The sequence below is a fragment of the Peromyscus maniculatus genome, chromosome 7 (genome assembly GCF_049852395.1).
Source record: "Peromyscus maniculatus bairdii isolate BWxNUB_F1_BW_parent chromosome 7, HU_Pman_BW_mat_3.1, whole genome shotgun sequence".
Classification (NCBI taxonomy): Eukaryota; Metazoa; Chordata; class Mammalia; order Rodentia; family Cricetidae; genus Peromyscus; species Peromyscus maniculatus.
The window spans coordinates 106257776-106280112 of NC_134858.1; the positions used below are offsets into that span (position 1 = coordinate 106257776).

General features: G+C 49.4%; 1 protein-coding gene across 1 annotated transcript in view; it reads right to left on the reverse strand.

Annotated features, from left to right (window-relative positions):
- The window catches only part of Bsn (bassoon presynaptic cytomatrix protein), a 94162-nt gene extending 72979 nt beyond the window's left edge, over positions 1–21183 (reverse strand). Inside the window, exon 1 of the mRNA XM_042281647.2 lies at positions 20835–21183. Within this exon, the coding sequence (XP_042137581.2) occupies positions 20835–21061 (227 nt within the window). The 5' untranslated portion in view covers positions 21062–21183. The remainder of the gene's footprint in view (positions 1–20834) is intronic.
- Between the last annotated feature and the right edge of the window lie 1154 nt (positions 21184–22337).

Below are 22337 nucleotides of genomic sequence, written 5' to 3' on the forward strand. Positions count from 1 at the left end.
GAGAATTCTGGGAAGTGGAAGGCTGAGTCAGAGAGATGCTGCCAGCCACCACCATGACAAGCAACATGTGAAGATGCTGGTAAGCCACGAGCCACGTGGCAAGGTAGATTTATAGAAATGGGTTAATTTAAGATAGAAGAACTAGATAACAAGCAGCCTGCTGCGGCCACACAGTTTGAAGCAATGTTAAGTCTCTGTGTTTACTTGGTTGGGTCTGAACAGCTGCAGGACTGGCGGGTGAGAGATTTGTCCTGACTGTGGGCCAGGCAGGACCAAGAAAACTCTAGCTACAAAAGGGACCTGGAAGCAGGTTACTGTCATTACTCCATGCTACTGGAGCGTGTTTTCTTACTGAATAAGCAAAAGTCAGGCTCAGGCGCATTTCTCTACACTTGGGAGCATAGGCTTTGGCAACCAGCCCAGCTGGGCTCCTCCTTTTCAAAAAAAGGGTTTTTTTTGTTTGTTTTTTGTTTTGTTTTTTGTTGTTGTTGTTGTTTTCATTTTTCAAGACAGGGTTTCTCTGTGTAGTTTTGGAGCCTGTCCTGGAACTTGCTTCGTAGACCAGGCTGGCATCGAACTCACAGAGATCCTCCTGCCTCTGCCTCCCGAGTGCTGGGATTACAGGCATGCGCCACCACCACCACCACCACCACCACCACCACCACCACCACCACCACCACCCGGCTTTATTAATTATTAATGTGTGTGAGAGTGATGTGTGCATGTGGGGGTGTGCGTGCCACAGTGCACACATGTAGAGGCCAGGGGATTACTTTACGGTGTTGCCTCATTCCTTTCACCTTTATGTGCCAGGCTGGCATGGCAAGCACCTTTATTGAGCCATTTTGCCAGCCTGCAGCTGGGCTTCTCTAACTCACCTGGACACCAGGCCCCCCAAGATGTATGAGCATCAAAGGTGGGGAAGCAGGCACGTGCAGAGTGGGAGTCGGGCATGAGGCTCTGGACTTGAGCCCCTGACACCTCAAAAGCAGACACTAAGAAAAGGGCTTCAAATGGGAGAAGCTTTGGGGTTTTTGTGCATGTTTTTCTTGGCTCTTTTATTTCTTTGGGTTTTGATGTTGTTGCTTTGAGACAGAGTCTCATGTAGTCCAGGTTGGCCTCCAGCTTCCTATTTAGTCAAGGGTAACTTCTGATCCTCCTGCCTCTGCCTCTCTAGTGTTGGCATGGCAGGCCTGTGTCATGGTACTGGAGATCAATCCCCTGTGGAAGAGCCTGCAAAGGGTGCTTTCACACACTGGCCAGGACAGGGATCCTGCAGTTGATCTGAGAGTGAACAGGGAACTTTCCAATTAATGTGGAAATGTAGTGGGCTGACTCCAGGCTAGCAATTACTCCAGACAAGGCCTCTACTCTTAGTGACTCCCAGGAAAGCATCAGAAGCCAGAATACTCACTTGAAAACATGTCTCACCCATTCCCAGTTCCTATGGCCTTCACAGTAGCAGGGGCAGCAAGCTAGATCAACAGCCCAAAGCCAGGAGTGGATAGGGCTAATGCTGGAGCCCAGAGGGAAAGCTGGGAGGTGGGCACAAGGACAGACCATCTGCACAACCAGCCCCAGCAATCATAGCAAGATGTCCTGGCTAGAAATAGGCTATGTATATATTTACAGAATGTGCTCCTTCATTCCCACACAGGCTTCTGATCCATCTCCCACTGAAGAGGCGCCTCCTGCTTCTCCTAACGTGAGCCGTGGGGACTTTGTGTGTGTGTGGTTCCTCTTTTCTAAAAGGCCCAGCCCCCTTGCAGCTCCATTTAGCTGCATGCCCTCAGACTTGTAATGCACTCAAATGCCACATCAGCGTCCCTTCCTGGGGCACTGGAGCTCATGATTTCTGGTCCTATTCTTTAACTGGCATTTTCCTTTCTGAGTGATTAAAATCATTCTCTCCCACTGAGCCCTGAGCTCTTTGAGAACAGGCTGCACTAGCTTTACTTACCAGTATATCCCAAGTGTTGACCCAGTGGCTAGGACGAAAAGGATGAGCAAGTTTCCATGAGCCTGGGGCCCTCCTCCAGTCTGAGTGCTGAGAGTGTTTGCCAAGGGAGGCCCTGGCGGAAGCCGCCTGCCTGCCTGCCACCTTTCTTCAGCATGTGCACCTGAGTGATGTGAGGCCACAAAAAAGAAAGATGACCCTGGTAATGGGAAAGGGTCCAGCAAAAAAAAGCAGCCCAGGGCTAGGAGTGGTGCTGCACAAATCCCAGCCCTGGGGAGGATCTCCATGAGTTCAGACTAGCCTGACCTATACAGTGAGCCTCAAGCTAGGTGTTGCGGCTCATGCCTATAATGCCAGCACTTGGAAGGTGGAGGAAGTCAATTTGTCTTCAACTGTAAAGCAGTTAGAGACTAGCCTGGGCTACATTGTACTCTGTTTCAACAAAGAAAGAAAAGCAGAGGCTAAGATATACCCTACGGAGTCAGTTCTGGTCAGTAGACCAGGTTGACCTCAAACTCACAGAGATCTGCCTGCCTCTGACTCCAGAGTGCTGGGATTGAAGGTGTGTGCCACCATGCCCAGTTTATAGAGTCAGCTCTAGTCCACATCAGCTGAATTCAGTGGACAAACAGAGACTAGACGCTTCTAGACCCTTGAGTGTCAAACCAGAGGTGAGTGAACCGGCCACCCAACAGCTGGAGTGAACCCAATAGCTGGAGAGCATTTCTTGGTTCCCACTCCTTGCTGCAAACTACCGCTCGTTCTGAAAGACACCGCTCTGCTCTTAGCATCCTGTTGCTTGGGACATTTCCCACTAGAAAGATTCTTTGATCTGTCAACCACACCCTACTCGCTGCTCACGCTGACCTTGGGCCCTGGGGAGCTCCAGACTAGGAAAAGGCTCTGTGCCAAAACAAAAGACTTCTTAAAGACCTTGTATGGACATCAAACAAAACCAATGACGTTCCTAGCCTCAAAAGGACTAGGTGGTAAGCTTTTGTAATCCCAGTGTTCAAAAGCCTACAAGAAGAGGATCATTAGTTCAAAACCAGCCTGAGCTACATAACGGGACCTAGTCTCACGACCATGACAGAGTCTTCATGTCGGGTAACTGTGCTGCACAGGAGACTTGAGTTTTCCCAAGAAAGGAGCTCCTGTGTCATAAAGTAACGTGGGAGACTGCTGTTTTCATGAGAGGGTGACAAGGAAGGGTTCTCGGCATGCTCCATGCCTGGGGCACCCAGGTGGAGCCATCACTGGGCTCTGGAGGACCCAAGCTACAGAATTCAGGGAGCCATCGGCACGTGGCACTGTTTATGCGGACGCTCTGGCAGGGGCCTAGTGAGAGGCAGGAAGACACGGTGGACTGAGACCTGGGAACTCACGCAGGCAGAGCAAGCAGTGCTGGAGGGGAAGGAGGGGCGCACGCACAAACCCTGAGGGGCTTTGTAGAAGGCGAGTGTGGTCAGAGGGTTCGGAGCTCACCAGAGGCAAGTGTGGTCAGAGGGCTGTGAGCCCACCGGAGGTCTAGAGCAGCTAAGAACAGGAAGTACCCACCCAACCTGCCAGGAGATTATCCCTGGAGTGCCAGGAGGCAGCAGGGTCACAAAAGCATGTGTATGTGAATGTGCATGTGCGTGTGCGTGTGCGTGTGTGTGCGCATGTGCATGCTCAGATGCTAGGGAAGGGACAGCCAACATCCAAGGCTCAGGCCTTCCTAGCTACAAAAGAAATCCTGCCCAAAGCTGGCAAGACACCAGCACCATGGCATCCATGAAAGGAGCTCTGAAGAAGCTTTGCTCCCCCATTTTCTTGGTTATGTGTGGGTCTCTGGTTGAGCCCTCTGCGCTCACCCAATATGTAGGCTCTGATGAAGTTGATGGTTGTGTTTTCCTAGGGCCTGTGTAGACTCTGATACCCATCAGGGGCTGATAAATGGTTGCTGAATAACTAGACAAAGAAATAAGAATAAAGGATTCCCTGGGACTGTTAGGGTAGGGTGTGTGCAGCTGAGGTGTCATGTGTGAAGTGAGGTGCTGCTTGTATCGTGTGTTCCCCCCACCTCTACCACATACCATTGGAATCCCTCACCGGGTAATGGCTCGTTTCATTCACATTGGGCTGTGGGCTTCATTCCTGAAGGCCATGCACTCGTGACTTTCCGGAGCATGTTGACATTTGCCTGAGGAGCAGAGGCATACTCTGTCTCCATGGCAGGTGGAGAAAGAAAGGATGGCATGAATGCTATCCTCATTCCCAACCAGGCCCTGAGGCCTCTGGAGCCTGGCCCGGAATAAGTAAGCGGGCTGTTGTGAGTGGTCACACTACAGCAAAGGCCATGCCCCCTATCCATCCAGCTGGGCCGGGCTCTTTTCTTTTGCCCTGGGGTCTTATACTCCAAGGCCACCAACAAGATGGCTCCTGCCTCCCTAAGGACCCACACACGGGCAGGGAGAATGTCAATGATGCGCTGGGCACTCTCTTATCCCTTCTAGACCATGAAAGCTTCCTCACCCCAAACTTGAATGGGTCGTTCACGAAGCACAGGTCCTTCCCCCCCATCCCACCTCAGACTTGCAGTGGGGTGTCTGGATATGCCCACTACCACTCTGGAGTGAGTTTTCTCACCCTGCAGTAAATCTGACCCTCTGTCAGCCAGAGACACACAAGCACGTAAACAAGATCCTTCCGCTCCTACCTAAGCAGCACTCCTGTTTCCTAAGCAATGTTTGTGTTGGGCCTGGGAGACAGGTGATCTGTAAAGGGCTGCCGTCCAGGGCGGGAGAGACAAGAGGAGCCCTGTGGCTCGGTGGCCTGCCAGTCAGTCTAGCCTAATCAGGAAGCCTAGTGCCCAGTGAGAGAACAGGTCCAAACAATGTGGACAGCACCTGAGAAACAATACTCAAGGTCGACTTTTGACCTCCATCTGCACATGCCCAACAAACAAACACACTCATTTGTGCACACACACATTTGTGCACACACACTTGTCAACACACACACACACACACACACACACACACACACACAAAGCAATGCATTTCTTTACCTAGGTTTTTGTGCTTTCCTGTGACACCAGCGAACTACAGAACAGGAAGCTGAGGGCGCATGGCTGAGGCCTGCGTTCCATAACAAACCCTGCAGACAGGCTCGATCCTTGTCACTCTTGGGGTCGGTGCCCTTTCATTTCACTGGCCTGACAGTCCCTGAGGCTGTTTTCACATAGGATGTTCATCCAAAGGGAAGCTTTCAATGTCCTCTTCCTACTTGTCACCAAAACAGGTGAGTACCTGTGTCACCAAGCAGGCCCAGACCGCACTGAACTAGTCTTCTTCACGCTGGAGATGTCGTCGCCCTGTGGCCCTCACAAGGATCTCTGGTCTCTAAGAGCATCTTTGCTCTCCTTACTCAGCACTCAGGAGTTATAGAGGTTTGGGTTTTACCATTTAGGAATGGAAATTTAGCTCTGACATCTGTCTCTGGAGTCCTGAGGAGGCTTATGCCTGCTCCCGTTCAGTCTGTGTATCTCCACAGCTCAGGCAAGTAAAGAACACAGCAAAATGGCCAGGTAGATGCAAAGTAGCAGTTCGAGCAGGGACTATGTGGTCTCCAACACATAGCAAAGTAACTGGGGCGGGTAAGCCGTGCGGCAGGCCTGGTCTGTTGGGAACACTGAGAGCAGCCCCTGAGTCTGTCTGTTCCGTCTTCCCTCCCTCCCATTGGTTCAGCCGGCACCACAACTCCCCACAGTGCCCTGACAGGAAAGGCCCGGACTCTGCTCTGCGGGTGGTGTCTCAGCCCCAGGCAATCAGCGACTCAGCCCTAATCATTTGCACAAGTGCTTTCAGCACAGGAGGAGAGCAAGAATGGATGATGCCTGGCCCTTGGGAAAGTCCTATTCCAGTTCACCGGCTTCTGAGCCCTAAGAGCTACACAGCCCACTTCTGGGTTCAGAGGACTTCACATTCCGGGCAGCTGTGCCCATGTTGCCCATGAGCAGGGCACAGCTTCGGAGCCTCAGGAGCCTTCTTCCCAGCACCCACATCTGCCCAGGAGAGCCTTCTCTCACTCAAGCTGGAGGCCGAAACCCTTAGTCAGGTTTCATGGAGTTTCATGAGGAAGGAAGCACTAGAGAGTCAGAGGACACTCCTCGTGGGGTGCTGTCCTCTGTGGTCCTGGTGGCCTGGGCTTCAGCTCTGACCAGCTGCATATTCTGAGAGCCTTTGAGACACGACAGGCCTTTCACGGTAACTGTAGGCTGAGCCCTGAACGCTGCCTTAGCAGCCGTGTGTGGGCATGGGAAGGATGGTCCACACTGGGCCCTCTGAGCCCATTAGGCATCACTCTGCATAAGGACTCCCAGAGGCCAGGGAACACACCCTTAATCAAGTTTAATTCAAACATGTTCTAGAATACCAAGTAAGGGGTGCGACTATCTTGTTCATCTTTCAACTCTCGGTCCTGTACATGAAAGCTGGCTTCAATTGATAGTCCTGTTATGCCAGGCCTCCTGATGAGTGCTTATATTTCATTTGATAAGACTAATGTTTGTTCGACTGAATGCACCCGACTCGCTCTCCTGGAACTCCAAGACTGCCTCACGTTCCTGTCTTTATCCCTTTTGAGAAGCAGCCTGCATGACAGGGAAATACTTGCAGGTGAAGTGCGGCTTCAATTTTAGAGCCCGGATCTGACTCCTCAGCATGCCTGTCCCCTCACTTGGATACCTCCAAAACGCACCCTAGCTGGAGGCCTGGCTTCCAGAGCACTTCCCTAGGTTTGATCTCCAGCACGAGGGGAAACATAACCTAAACTTAGGCCCTGTCTCTTCATCTCGCTCTCTGCCCACCTCTCTCCATGTACAACACCAGACGTTCAAGCCAAACTCGGGTGCTCCTGACTGTTCTCTTTCTCAGGCTCTCCACAGCCAACCCTTGGCAAGCAAGTCCTCTGCTCCAGCTCCAGAACACGTTCCGAGGATGATTACTTTGAGCACATTCACCCTTCCCAGCTCCGTGCTTCACCCCACACCCTGGTTCATGGACCATCTCTCCATATTAATGAGCCAAGATACCTCACCAGCTCCCTGCTTCAGCTTTTGTCCTTAGGCCTAGCAACAAAAGGAAAATCGACTTCTGCATTTACCATTCTGTTTCAAGCAATCCACTTGAAGAAAAATCTCACAGATGCGCTGATAAAAACACAAAATAACATGTGCGTCATGTTCCTCACTGTGATGCTGCAGCCCAGTGTTCATGGATAAGTCATGTTACGTTCACATGGGGAACATGGTGCAGATGCAAAGAGATAGCAGGAGGACTTCTGTACCCTGCGACAAGGTGATCATCATGACACACTGTGTAAATCAAGTGCAGGAGCCCATGCCTTTGGACCCCAAACTTTAATCCCTGCACCCACAAGGCAAAGGCAGGCAGATCTCTAGGTCCACACAGTGAGTTCCAAGCCAGTCAGGGCTCCATAGAGAGACTCTGTCTCAAGAAAGGAAAGTGGGTCCAGTGGTCATGGCCCACGCCTTTAATCCCAGCACTCTGGGGACAGAGGCAGGCGGATCTCAGAGTTTGGGGCCAGCCTGGTCTACAGAGTGAGTTCTAGGACAGCCAGGGCTACATAGAGAAACCCTGTTTGAAAAAAATGGAAGAAAAAAAAAAGGGAAGTGGGGACATCATGGAGGTGCTGATAAAATGTTTTTTTACCACAGAAAGAAGGGAAGAAGGAGAGAAATAAGCCACGCCCAGTGTGCCTTCCTGAATCCCTGTATTACAGAGTCTGTAACCAAAACAATGCCTGTTTTCCATCACCAAGTTGTGAGGCAATTGGTGCCAGAGCCACAGGTAACTACAATACCACACTGGGCTTAACCACAAATTGCGTTGCCTAACAAAAAGTTAGCAGCGTATGAATGTCAGTCGCTGCTCTATTGCTGTGAAGAGACACCGTGACCAACCAGCTCTCATGCAATAGAGCATTTAATTGGGCTTGCTCACAGTTCCTGAGGCTTAGTCCATTACCATCATGGCAGGGGGCGTGGCAGGACACAGGACACTGGAGCAGTAGCTGAGAGCTACATCCTGACCCACCTCCAGTGACACACTTCATCCAAGGCCACACCTTCTCGTCCTTCTAATCCTTTCCAATTGTGCCACTCCCTGGTGACTAAGCATTCCAATATATGAGCCCATGGGGGCCATTCTTATTTAAACCACCACAGTGAGTAAGTCAAAGGCTTACAATGTGCTTCTGCAGTTAGAACCGCACTCTGTGTGTCCATCATCTTTATGGTGAGAACTGTCAGCTAGCCTGCTGCCCAGGAAAGATGAGGCACACACCAGGCAGAGCTGGACCCAACTGCAGCTTGGAGTCCAGCCTGGGTCAGAGAATTCTATCCAGCCTGCAGCTGTATGAGTGAGAATTTTTTAAAGAACTGTTGTTCGAAGCTACTGAAGTTTGGCTGATTTATTGTGCAATAATATGGTGAAAACAGATAACTGATCAAAAAACAGTCCTCACAAATTAAAAACCTAATGGAATAAAGGAGCTTAATTTTATATCTTATTAATTGCATAACCACACAGGGAAGAATAATTTCTAATAACTCTAAGACATGAACCTATATATCTCTGGAAAGATATAATCTAAAGACAAAATATACCACAGGGAATCTTAAATTACATTCACTAGTATTATTGCTAGTAAAAAAAAAATCTATGTTATTACTTTAAAATAAATACACTTACATATACATATTCTACACTCTACCTATACCCATACATACATATATGTTAGAATGAAGTCAATACATAATAATGACAATGTCTCAAGACCTTCAAGAAGTAAGGAGCTTTAGTTGAAGGACGAGATGAGCTGGACATGCAAACACACACTTGTAAGTCCAGCGCTTGCTTGGCTGAGGGAGGGGGAGGAGCAGGAGCAGCTTCTGAGGACCAGGCTCGACCTCACGCTTGGCAGCCAGCCCTTTCCCAACTGAGCCACCTTCCCAGTCCCTCGACGGACTACATTTCTCCTATGTAGAGTTGGAATTTTTGTCTGCAGAGCACCTGCTGCTCCTGGGAACGTGGGCCCCACAGAGCCAAAGGCTGGTGTAGCGAGGGAAAGGGTGTCTGTCAGGAGAAGGACAGGAGGCCTGCACAGAGATTCCCCCGCAGTGCACAGCGGCTGTGACCAGGGTGAACGCAGTACTGGCCTCTCTAACCTGACTCTGACTCGCCCTCTCTCCTCAGCTGGTAACTCTCCTAACGTTAGCCAGTGAGGCCTTGGTTGTGAAACTCTAACACTGGCCATTCAAGGTCAGATGTAGGGCTCACAGAAAAAGGTGATGACCTCAGAGCATGACTTCTGAAACAAGCATACTCCTTAGTTATTATCCTCCCTCTCCAGGGAAACAGAGTCAGGGCCCCCAAATCTCGCTAGGTTAAAGGACTCTCCAGCTATACACAGGGAAGACAAGGGAGGACCCACGCAGGGCTCCCACAGATGCACACCTGGGTTGCATATATCCAAGATGGAGGACACTCAGCCTGCATGCAGAGATGGCCATGAGGTTGGACAGGCATGGGGTAGCTGCCACAGAGATCTCAGAAAGACATCTCAGAAGACGGTTTTTGCTGCATGAGTGAAGGCTCTCGTCCCTCAGACTATGTCACTCACAATCCATGTGACTTGCTAAACACTAGACCCTGTCCTCTTGAGTACTAAGAGCCTTGGGCAGGACAGCCTAGGTTGGCAACTGTCCCAGAGTCCCACTACAGTCAGAGGAGCTGGAGATGTCAAGACCACAGAAGACCAGATTGAAGAGTGTGAGAATATGGCAGATGGGAGGCTCATAGTGGACACCTGCAAAACCTCTGAGTAGAGAACCAGCCGACAAGAAATACGAAGAAATCCAGTTCAAATAACTGGAAACAAGAGTTTCCCAATAGTGGAATCTGCTGAGAAAGACCAAAGGCTGCTGAACACTTCAACTTTCATATCAAAGCCGAGCTCTGCCTAGGGGTGACAGCAGCCATTATAGCATCCATTAAGGGCTGGGTTAGACGTTCAAACTAAAATAGAGACAGCGCAAACACATTATCTGCCGAAGCCAAACCATACTCCTAAAGGGATCACCCTCACATGCTGGACCTTGACACTGAGGAGGTGTGGCCTGAGCTGACAGAGCCCTGGGGCAGCTCTTCCCTCTAAAATGAGTGTCCACCCAGCTGTCCAGCTGCTAACCTTTCCCTTCCGCCCCCCCGCCCCCCCAACACATACAGTTTTGCCCAACTCCAGCTCGCCATGGCAATCATAGGCACATTGGCCACTGCCAGAGCACCTGCAGTGGATGGAACAATACTCAGGAGACAGGAGACACACAGCAGGGAACAGCAGGCCTGCATCAGGCTCTGCTAGCCTAGGTTTCGACTGCAGCTTTGTGGCTGGCCGGCTAAGCCAGTGCATGGAGGCCAGTGACTTTTCAAGCATCCACCTGGAGGAAAGGTGCCAGCAAGGCTTCCTGGGCTCCAAGCTTGTCTTATCTTGTCCATTCTAGGAAATCTCTGGAACAGAGTAAATAAGCCATCCTCCATTTACGGCTGGGTCTAACTCCCCTGAAGGACACACATGGAGCTTTTTATTTGTAATCTTGTTTTGTTTGAGACAGGATCTCATGCTGTATCTTAGGCTGATACACTATGTAGCACATGCTGCCCTGGAGCCCAGGGTAGCCCTCCTGCTTCAGCCTCCTAAATGCTGGGATCACAGGTATAAGCCACCATGGCCAGCTTATGACCTTGACTTCTATTCTCAGTGGAAAGCATCATCCTTCCTTTTTATTCACCTCATAGAAATCAAATATCAAAGGCGAATGGGGCTTTGGAGATCATCTAGTTAAACCCTTCATTCTAGAGACAATAAAACTGAAAACTTAGGGCCCTGGCTGTGGGTCAGTGGTGGGGTGCTTACCTAGCATGATCCCCAGAAGCTCAAAAATAAAACAAGACTGTCCTAAAGATCTACTCGGTGTGTAGACACAGCGTGGAGTCTGGGGCAACATCAAATGATCAAAACCTGGATTTCTGATCTTCATTCAGGATGCCCACAATTCCTCATCCTACACTGTCCTTTATCCAAATGTCCTACTTCCTGATCCTTTTGCCTCCGCACAGCCCTCCCCATCCTCTTGCTAAATTTTCCATCTTGTCTGAGCAGGAGGCAGGGAAATGACAGGGCTCTCCAGCTGTGCTCAGTGCAAGGCGTTTGGGTTTGCTAACGTCTGCTAGCTAGCTGTTCTGAATCGCTCATCTTAGGCCTTTGGAGCTCCCAACAGAATAAGCTAATGTTTTGAATGTGTTTTGTAAGCTGTAAAACACTATACAAATATATGTTCTGCTATTTTAGGCTATGGAATAATACAATCCCTTCAAACTGTGCTCTTGATTATCCTACCTCTGTGAGACAAAAAGCAGAGACAAGGAGGACAAGGAGAAGAGGAAAGGGAGGGATAAGATCTGGACACAGACCAAGCCCAGGGAGGACAGAGTCCATTCATTCTATGCTCCTTCCTTTACTCTCATGGCTCACCCAAAGATAGGCTCAACAAACGGTCCCTTTGAAAACCCTTTACACCAGGCATGGTGTACATGACCCGCCACTCAGAAGGCTGAGGCAGGAAGATTTAAAAACCAGTCTGGGCTACACAGTGAGGCACTGACAAAAACAAATGAACAAACAAATAAACAAATAGACAATGCTGAGCTGGATATGTAGCCCAGAAGGTAGAGTATCCGCCTAGCATGTATGAAGCCCTGGGTTCAATTCCCAGCACTGCAAAAAACTGGGTGTGGTAGCATGTGCCTGTAATCCTAGCACTCAGGGAGCAGAGGCAGGAAGATCACAAGTTCTAAATTATCCTCAGCTACATAGGGAGTTTCAGGCCACCCTGACCTACATGAGACCTGCCTCAAAAAGGACAAAAAATCTACTACTGCTGATTTAGCTCAGCAGCCCAGCACTTGCCTAGGGTGTATGAGGCCCTGGGTTCAATTACCAGCACCAAAATGTAAGTAATACATTTTAAGAGAATAAAAATCCTTCTAATTTCACTGCAAAGGTCTCCACAAGAGTTCCCATATGCAAAAAGAACAGAAAAGGAGAGTGCAGAGTTGGTATCAAAGGATACCAACTTCAAGTTAAGTAAGAAGAATAAATTAGCTGGTGGCGGTGGTGGCGCGTGCCTTTAATCCCAGCACTTGGGAGACAGAGCCAGGTAGACCTCTGTGAGTTTGAGGCCAGCCTGGTCTACAGAGCGAGATCTAGGACAGGCTCTAAAACTACACGGAGAAACCCTGTCTCGAGAAAAAAAAAAAATAATAATAATAAATTCAAGACATCTACTGTACATCATCATAACTATAGTTAATAGCAATATTATATTCTTGAAAAATCACTGAGTAGAATCCAACTATTTTTCACCACAGGAAAATAAATATGTGAGGAAATAAATACATTAATTAATTTTACATATTTTAAAGCATCACATGGTATATAGTGAATACTGTTAGTTTAAAAGCTTGGTGTAGTGGCACATGCCTATAATCCCAGCACTTGGGAGGAGGAAGCAAAGAGGAGGATCACAAGTTCAAGGTCAGCTTGGGCTACCTGAGACCTCTCTATCTACCCACCCCAAAAAAACATTTAAGCTCAGTAAGTAAAACGCTTGCCACACAAGCATGAAGGCCTCTGTTTGAACCCCAAGAACCAATATAAAAAGCCAGATGTGATGGCAGGTGTCTATAACTGCAGTGGTCCCACTGCGGAATGAGATCCAGCCTGGCACAGACGGGCACCAACAGGAGACCCTGCCTGCGGCAAGAGAGATGGCTCAGTGGTTAAGACCACTTCCTGCGTTTCCAGAGGACCAGAATTTGATTTTCAGCACCCATGTTAGGCGGCTCACACTGTCTGCAACCGCAGCTCCAGGGTACCTGGGACCTCTTGCCTCCACAGGTACTGACATGCACAAACCCTCACACAGACACACACATACAACTAAAAATAAAATATTTTAAAAGGGTGTAGAGAGCTAAGTATAGTGGTACACACCTTTGATCCCAGCACTCAGGAGGCAGAGGCAGGCAGATCCCTGAGTTCAAGGCCAGCCTAGTCTACATAGAAAGTTCCAGGGCTCCCAGGGCTTTCTAGAGACCCTGTCTAGAAAAGATAAAATAAAAGGGTGTGGAGGACTAGAGTGATTGTTCAGTGGTTAAGAGCACTGGTTGCTCTTCCAGAGGACCAGGGTTCAATTCCCAGCACCCACATGGCAGCTCACAATCATCTGTAACTCCAGTTCCAGGGGACCCGATGTCTTCTTCTGGCCTTGGTGGGCACCAGACATGCACATGTTGCACAAATTTACATACAGGCAAACACCCACACATATAAAATAAAGTAATAAAAAAATTTAAAGAGAGAGAGAGAGAGAGACCATGCCTCAAAGTTGTAGGTAAGGTCTAACACCTGAGGCTTTCCTCTATAGTCTAAATACATGCCATGGACCACTCCTGCTTCCTCTCAGATTCTTCACCCTTGACTCGGATCCTAAAAAGGACCTAAAAGGTTCCCAATATGCCCCCAAGTAATTTTCTTGTTAGAAAGAAGTGAAGGACATCAGATAAAGAATCTCTTCTAGATCAAAGCTCTTTTTAGAACCTTGGGTGCCCATAAGAGCAAAGGCCGGGAAGGAAATATAATAACGTAACACCCCGATGAGGCCCAGAGGACAGCACAATTGAACGCAGGCACAGCGGATCAGAGCCTAAGTGGAAGTTAAACTGGCAAAGAGAATGCCACGGGCCAGGCTGGGGAGAACCGGAGTAGCTCTTGCCTAGCCTAGCATGCACAAAGCCTTGAGTTTTATTCCCAGAACAACAAAAAAAAACCCAACCGAACAACAACTAAAAAAAAAACCCAGAGACTAGCCATGACCAGTAGACACTTGCTGCTGCTGACTTTATGCTGATAGCAGACCCAGCATTCCCAGACTGGCTCAGAGGTTAAGAGCACTCACTGGCTGCTCAATCAGAGGTCCTGAGTTCAATTCCCAGCAGACACTCATCCACTGGAGGCCCCATCTGTAAGGAGGGAACCACAGAGGACAGAAAGCCAGAATTCCAGCTGCCCTTCCACACAGTGTCACAGTCCAGGGGGTTCCACCTCACTGCACTTATAAACGGGGATGGTGGACAGTCCTGTCGGAAAGGAGCTTGGGCAAGCATGAATGCAGTGCTCACACCAGCATGACGTGCTCCCAGCCTGAGGAGGACTGAGGCCAGAGTCTCCACAGCCAGGCTGTTCAGCAAGCCTCACTCATATCATAAAGTGGCACAAGCCTCAGCCACCATTTCAGTGTTAAAAAGTTCCCAGACAGGAAGGACAGGAAGGACCAGGACAATTGGGACCTGCAGGCTCTTTACAGCCTGGCAGGTCGAGAGAGAAATGAAACAGTGAGCAGACTGTCTGTGATGCAGCAGCCATCCAGTAACCACAGTTAGAACCAATACAACGGTTTTATCAGGCCCAGCTCAACAGGACAGGCCCATAGGCTCCGGGACAGACTGCCCCTGAGTAGCTCACATGTACAGGGTCTGGCCCTCTCCACCTCCACTCCTAATATGGGAAAAGGTTCCCACTTGGAAATGCAAGAACAATGAGATTAGGAGGATTTTTTTTTTTTTTGAAAGCTCCCAAATCTGTCGCCTAGCAGCTTCCTACTTAAATCTACAGAGGCTCACGTGAGCTGGGTTCAAAGGGCATGACTCTGAAAGCTTTGGTTTCCTAAACTCAGAAGGAGAACTTCAGAGAAACAAGAGAAAGTGACCCTGCCACACTGTTCTTTGGCTCCCAAATTAGTCCAAAGCCAGGCTCTATTTTGAGCAACTTCCTCCTCTCTCCACATGTGAATCCATCGACAAATCTCTTCTTCTAAGGCAGAATTTCAGCCGAGCATGGTGGCACACAGCTGTCATCTCAGCACTTAGGAGGCTGAGACAGGAGGATTGAGAGTTTGAAGCCACCCCGGGCTACACAAAACGAGTTCAAGATCCACTTGAACCACATAGCAAGCCTTGCTCTCAAAAATAACAACAAAATGAATAAAATGTGGGCTTGTGACATACAATTCAGTGGTACAGCATGTGTATGAATGTATGAATCCCCTGGGTTTGGACTTAAGCACTACAAATAATGAATAATAACAGTGATGAAATATGAATCTGAATAGATTCTAAATATAATATCCAATTTTCAGGGAAACGCTGGCCAAAATACATCTTAAGTGACACCACAAGAATGCAATTAACATAGTCCAGAATATGGGGAATTACAGACTAAGTGACTCAGGTCTGCCATACATAAATTACAAAACAAACAAATGAAGAGACAGGGTGTTAAGGAGACTAGATTTAATATACATCACAATTTGAACAAACCAACTGTCAAAACCTACAAGACAATCAGAAAACAGAACCACATCCAAATAATCCCTGAGATTAAGAACAGATTGTTGGAGGCCAGCCTGGTCTACAGAGCGAGTTCCAGGACAACCAAGTCTACACAGAGAAACCCTGTCTTGAAAACCAAAAACAAAAAAGAGCAGATTGTTCCAAGTGGTGGCACATGCATTTCATCCCAGCACTAGGGAGGCAGAGGCCGGCAGATCTCCAGTCTACAGAGTCGGTTCTAGGATAGCCAGGGGTAGCCCTGTCTCAAAAACAAAAACAAATAAACAAAAGAACAAGTTGTCAGGGGCGCTGGAGAGACAGCTCAGCAGCTAACATTACGTACTGTTCTTACGGCGGGCCCAGGTTCAGTTCTCAGGACCCTTATTGGGTGGCTCGAACTGCCTATACCACGCTCAAGGGAGGGCTGATACTTTTTGGCCTCTTAGGTCACTTGCTCTCAGGCGCATACCCACACACAGACACTCACAAATACGCATAATTAAAAATAAATCTTTTTTTTTTTTTTTTTAAAGAATAGGTTATTGGGCGGCACATTTAGCTCAGAGACAAGGTGCCTGCTTAGCATTCATGTGGCCCTGGGTTTGACTCCTTCCTAGCAAGCCTTCCCTGGAAAGAAGGAAATACATACTTAGATATGATGATTGCACTATGATTACATTTGTACAAAGCTCTTGTTTCCTGGAAGTGGACACTGGAATACTGATGATGGAATGCTGGAATGTCTGGAATTTGTTTCAGGAGGAAGGGAGAGGGGTAAATGAAACTTGATTGGTTATGAGTTGATAATGGCTGTAGCTGAGTAACTGGAACACAGAACTTTATTAGCCTAGTCCCTCTATTATTATGTATGCTTGAAATTTTCCATAGTAACCTTGTTTTGTTTGTTTGTTTAAATGACCTCTCCTCTCATTTCTCCACTAGAAAAAGAAAATTTTTAAATCCACAGCCAGACATGTCTACTCGTGCCTGTAGTCCCAGCACATGCAGAGCGGAGGCTGGCGGAGGCCACCCTGGGTCACGCAGTGAATTCCAGGCCAGCTCAGGCTACAGAGTAAGACTGTCTCCAAAACACAAAACCCTATGGTGTCTTACCTGTCCCACCAGTGCTGGGAACAATATTATCAAAGCTGCAAGAAATGCAAAAATGGTTGCCCCCTTGAGGTAAAATTGGCAATGTCACTATTCTAAAGGAAGGTCACTTTAATACACACATGCACTCCCAAAAAACTCAGCCACTGGGAACAGACAGGCCTCTAAATGACAAATAACCCTTATTTCCAAACCGTCCTTTCTTTCTATCTTTGGACACTATTTCACCGTAGATTGTGCTAGTCCACGACTATTAGCTAACACAATAAACCTGGGTAATTCAGACCCTATGCCTGACGAATCCATTTTGAGGAAAGAAACTCCACGTGGTTCTCAGAGGACGTGCGCCTGGCCAGCCAACAACCAGGTTCTCTGTGCCCAGCTGTCTTTGGCTCAAGATTTCTCCATGGCATACGAGCTAAATTATAGATTTTGTCTGGCATTTAGAGAGAGCGATGTGGCACCTGGATTTACCCTCTCTCTCCCAGCCTCTCTCATTCTCTGCTCACTGTCTCTGCCAGTGCAGACCACATTCCTCTTCCCTTCCTCTCCCGCCCCCTTCTCTCTCTTTCTGAATTCCGATCATTTTTCCGTAATGCCTTGGGTGTCTCCCTCTCCTGAAACCTAACAGCCCTTCATCTCCTGCTTGACTCCTGCTATACTCACGCCTGGGTGGCACCCCCCAGACTCCGGGATGCCCACAGTTTCTCCTACAGATTATCCATGGTTTCGCTCCTCAAAAAGACCTGACCGACCGGACTAAGGCTAAAGGGTAGGGAAGTACCACATTTTTTTCTTGTAGCCAAATCCAGTGCTTGCTCTTGATGGCTAAGATATCTTCCCCAATTTACTGAAAATCAGTTTGTACGTGACAAAACATTTACAAGTTCTCACAGCTGACATGGACGAGACAGGATGCCACTAATCTATGTGGACGCTTTGTGCAGTTTTAAAATGTGAATGTGTCTGAGTCTCTGTACACTGGAGGGGGGGGGGGATGTACACATCTGTGCCCACAGAGGGCAATGCCAAAAGAGTGTACTGGGTGTCTCTTCCACCGCTCTCCGCTTATCTCTTTTGAACCTGGGGCTCTTATTTTCTCAGATAGGCTGGAAGTCGGCAGGTCTTAGAGATTCCTCCTGTCTCTGCCCGCACCCCTCAGCCCTGGGGCTGCAGGTTTGGGTGAGATGCCCAGCATGTTGTGAGTGTGCTGGGATCCAAACTCAGGTCCTCATGATAGTGCAGCAAACTCTCTAACCACTGAGCCCTCTCTCCATCCCCTCTTTGTGTAATGTTTTTTAAGTTTTATTTTTACGTGTATGGGTGTTTTGCTTGTATGCATGTCTGTACACCATGTGCGCCTGGTGTCTATGGAGGCCAGAAGAGAGTGTTAGATCCCCTGGAACTGGAGTTATGCATGACTGTAAGCCAACATGTGGGTGTTGGGGGTCGAACTCAGGTCCCCCCTAGAAGAGCAATCAGTGCTCTTAACTGTTGAATGATCTCTTCAGCACCCAATTAACAGTTTTTTGGTACTGGGGCTTGAACCCAGGGCCTCATAGGTGCTGGGTAAGCCCTCTGCCACTGTACTACCTCCCAGCTCCTTTGAGCAATTTTTTCAAAAGGAACTTTGTCAGGTACTTACAAGGTCTGGTCTTAATCTGGTGGTATGCCATGGATGTGTGTACAGGTAAAATTCAGTCATCTTGTGCTCTTGCTGTACTTTGATACATCTCTATAAATGAGTGAGTGAGTGAATAAATGAATGAATGATGCCCCTTCCTCTAATAGGATGTAGCCCCTACCAGGTCACCTGGTTTGGAAAGCAGAGTCTGAGACAGAGATCAGCTTTCTCCCACTCTGTCACTCCTTGGGAAAAGCAGAGCTGATATAACCCTATGTATAAACCTGAGACCAGAAACAGAGAATCCAACCTTATGGAGCTCTCCAGTGCTCAACGCTCTACCATCACCCCACAGGCTGAGGCAACGCTATGGGTGTGGCAGCACTGATGCTTCCTGAATTCAAGACAGGCTCTTCAGCCTTGAATGCTGAAGCCACCCCCTCACAGAGCCCAAGTCAGCTCAGTATGAGAATAAAAAAAACAAATTCAGCTTGAGGTGACAGGAGGTAACATGGCAGTAGGAAAGAACTAGGATTCAACTCCCTAGAACCTCAGTTCGCCTAGGGGTTAGACATTTAATCAGACCTTTTTTGACCCTCTCCCCAATATTATGGGGTTTCTGACTGCTACAAAATTCAAGATCTTGTTGGAATGCTCTTTGCTGAATGCCTATACTCACATGCCATGGGGCTTTTCCTCCATCAATGGCCCAATCTGTTCATCAGCATCTCAGAACAGAATGTGCTAAATTTGGTATCAGGTACCTGGTGCACCGGTCAGAGGTCAGCCATGCCGACCCTGAAGGAGAGACAGACCACACACTTGGCTGAGATGCTGTGACAAACTGACCAGCAGCTGGAAGAGGGACTCCTGCCCCTGCCCCCTAAGGGTCCTCAGTCTTGAGTGTTGGTGACAAGCCACCAGCTCACCTCCTGAGCCTGAAAGCTGAAGGACCTCAGGAACACAGGCCCATGTGTGAGCCCTGCGCACAGCTGGCAAGACATGCTGCACCTCCTAAATCCAGCAGGAACCCACGGTTTCTGCACACGTGACAGTGGGTGGGTCTGCCCTGCAGCAGGACTTATTGGTAGAACAGAAACGGAACACTGAGGAGTATGGGCAGTGCACAGCAGCCTCTTTCCTGTCTCTCTAAAAGCCACCAGGTCTTTCCAAAATTCCATATGCTTGTCTCTGCAACATCTGATAAACAGCTAGCCGAGCAGCCAGTTTGGCTAAACTGGAAGAAAAATGGTAAATTCCCCATACAGAGCTCCCAGCAACAAGGTGTTTTTCCATTCCGCTGTAGCTTTTCCTGGAGGGAGAGGGCTGAAGCATAGTGAGCTTCTGTCTCGAGCTAAAACCCAAACAGCAACTCACCACGCAGCAAGATGGACCGTGTTTGCATTCTAAGAGCCTGTGTGCTACCCAGCTGCATGACTGTAAGAGCAAATGTAAAATGGACAAATTCCACCTCTCAGAGGTGTGTTCACAGGCTGGCTGGTCTGAGGCAGGTTTCAGGCTACTAACAGCTTCATCACTGTGAGGCGTCTGAGAAATGACTTCTGAGGAAAGACACAGAGGAGGAACATACTTGGGCATCTGAAAGAGCAAAAACGATTCTTCCTTGGAGTTTTTGTGTTCTGGGGAAGGCAAAGCAACATATACTGGCAGCTTCCTATGGAGATGCAAGCACTGCCCCCAGGGAGTACGTGACTCCCCAGGCCAACTGGTGTAAAAACCATGCCTTCCATTTTACCCTGTCATCTCTGGGTAGTCTTTAGTCTGCTGACACAGATTAGCATTCGCAGCCTCTGCATTCAGTGCCACTTGTTTTTGCAGAATCCGGGTTGGCAAACACCTAAAACAAGCTGGGCTTGGAATACATGGCCGGATCTATTCTGTTTAAACCATTCTTACGTGGGTTTCAGCTTTCCCTCCGGTTGGAGGTGTTGATCTAAAGCATTAAGCCATGAGTTCGGATCTGGTACTAGGTAATTCAGCAGCATTTTTGCTTCACCTCAAAGTGTTCACTAAGCCATGATGAAAGCACATGACTGTGAGTATTATTGAGCCTGATAGTATCCAGTGGACAATTTTCCTGTCCTCAGAGACAGTGACAGCCACGAAATGCTTAAGGAAAGCAAAAGACCAAGTTCATGGTTCAACTATTCCCGTCTCTCCCTGTTCCTAGCAGTGACACTTATCTTCCCGACAGCCACTCCCATTGTGCTTTCCTAGACCCGGCACAATGGACATATGCACACTGGCAGACAGGGAGGGTGTCTTCCATACCACTGCTCCCCAGTGCGGAGGGACCAGGTTAAGGTTACATAAGCCCCTCCTGAGCTCTTGGGCCCCTGCGCTAGGGGGAAGAAAATTGGGGGATTGTGACGAAGTCACAGTCTGCAGGCCCTGACTAACCCTGTACTCACCATCCTGTCCTGTCAAGGCGGGGCGGCTGGGAACCCAGGGTTGCCCCCCACGACCACCCAGCTCACGCCAATCTGGCAGGACTCGGAGTGCAGGCAGACCAGAACTAGCTGTCCACTAGATCGTGGGATTCCAGGCCCCGGCCCCAGACTCGGACCGCAGCTCCCTGCCCCCCAGGCACCCAGACCCGCGCTCTTACCTGCCCGGGCCGGGGCCGGGGCCGGGGCCAGGACCGGGAACCAGGCCGAGACCAGGGGCCGGGGGTCCTGCGGCTCGCGCAGCTCCAGCTGCAGGGAGCTGTCCGCCGCCAGCTAGTGCTGAAGGCGGCTTCCCTGCTCCGGGGCCCGGACCCGGACCCGGACCAGAGCCTCCGGGCGGCAGCGGCCCTTCACCCGCGCCGCCCTCCAGGCTGGCCTCATTGCCCATGGTGGGCAGGCGGGCGGGCGGGGTCGGGGTCGCACTGCGCCCGAGCCAGTGGCTCCCGGGCGGCGCTCACACTCTCCGCTCCACCGCTGCTGCCGCCATCTCCCAGCTCGGCTCGCACCGCCGCCTGCTGCTGCGCATGCGCGTAGCGCGCGCGCGCCCCTGCCTTGCACACGCCCCCCCCTCCCCTCGCGCGTTCACGACAGCCCGCGAAGACTCGTGTCCACGCACCAGCCTCGGGGTCGCCGGGAAAAGGCCTCCGGAACCTGCGCATGCGCCCTCCGCGGTTAACGCGGCCGGGGTGTGCTGAATGAAGCCCGGCTAGGTTAGGCGGTCGCTTTCTGCTGGACCCCTTTGGAGGTTCACCAGACCTTAGAAACGACCTGACAGCCGGGGCTGGTAACCTACGCATTTAATGCCAGTCCTTAGGAGGAAGAGGCAGGAAAATCAAGGTCATCCTCAGCTACATAGTGAGCCTGAGACCAGCCTACACCAAACCATTCTAAAAGAGAGTGGCCGGCAAGAGGGCTCAAGTCGGTAAAGGCGCTTTCCGCCAAGTCTGACTCTGCGAGTTTGGGGCCCACGTGTTGAAAGGAGAGACTTCCACACGCTGTCCTCTGATCTCCACACTTACCCGTACCCTCAACCATGCACAGATACAAATAAAAATGTCTGTTTAAAAAGGGTCTAGAGAGATGATCTGGCAGTTAAGAGCGTGTGTTGCTCCTGCAGAGGACATGCAGGGTTCCCAGCACCCATGTTAGTGGGTTCACAACAGTCTAATTTTAGTTTCAGAGGGGTCCTATGCCTCTAGCCTCAACAACCAAGCACTCATATGCATAATTAAAAAATAGTAGCCATGCATAGTGGCTCACACCTTTAATCAGTACCCAGCAGGCAGAGGCAGGCAGATCTCTGTGAGTTCAATGCCAGTTTGGTCTACATAAAATGTTCCAAGACAGCTAAGGCTACATAGAGAGATCTTGTCTCGAAAAATAAATGTCGGGCATGGAAAGTATTGGAGGATGGAGCAGGGAGGGGAAATGATGTCATATTTTAATAAAATAAATTTTAAATGTTCAAAAAATAAATAAAGTTTTTAGCCAGGTGGTGGTGGCGCACACCTTTAATCCCAGCACTTGGGAGGCAGAGGCAGGAGGATCTCTATGAGCTCGAGGACAGCCTGGTCTACAGAGAGAGTCCCAAAACAGCCAGGGATACACAGTGAAACCCTGTCTCGAAACCAAAACCAAACAAAAGTTCTAACCTGACCTGGAAT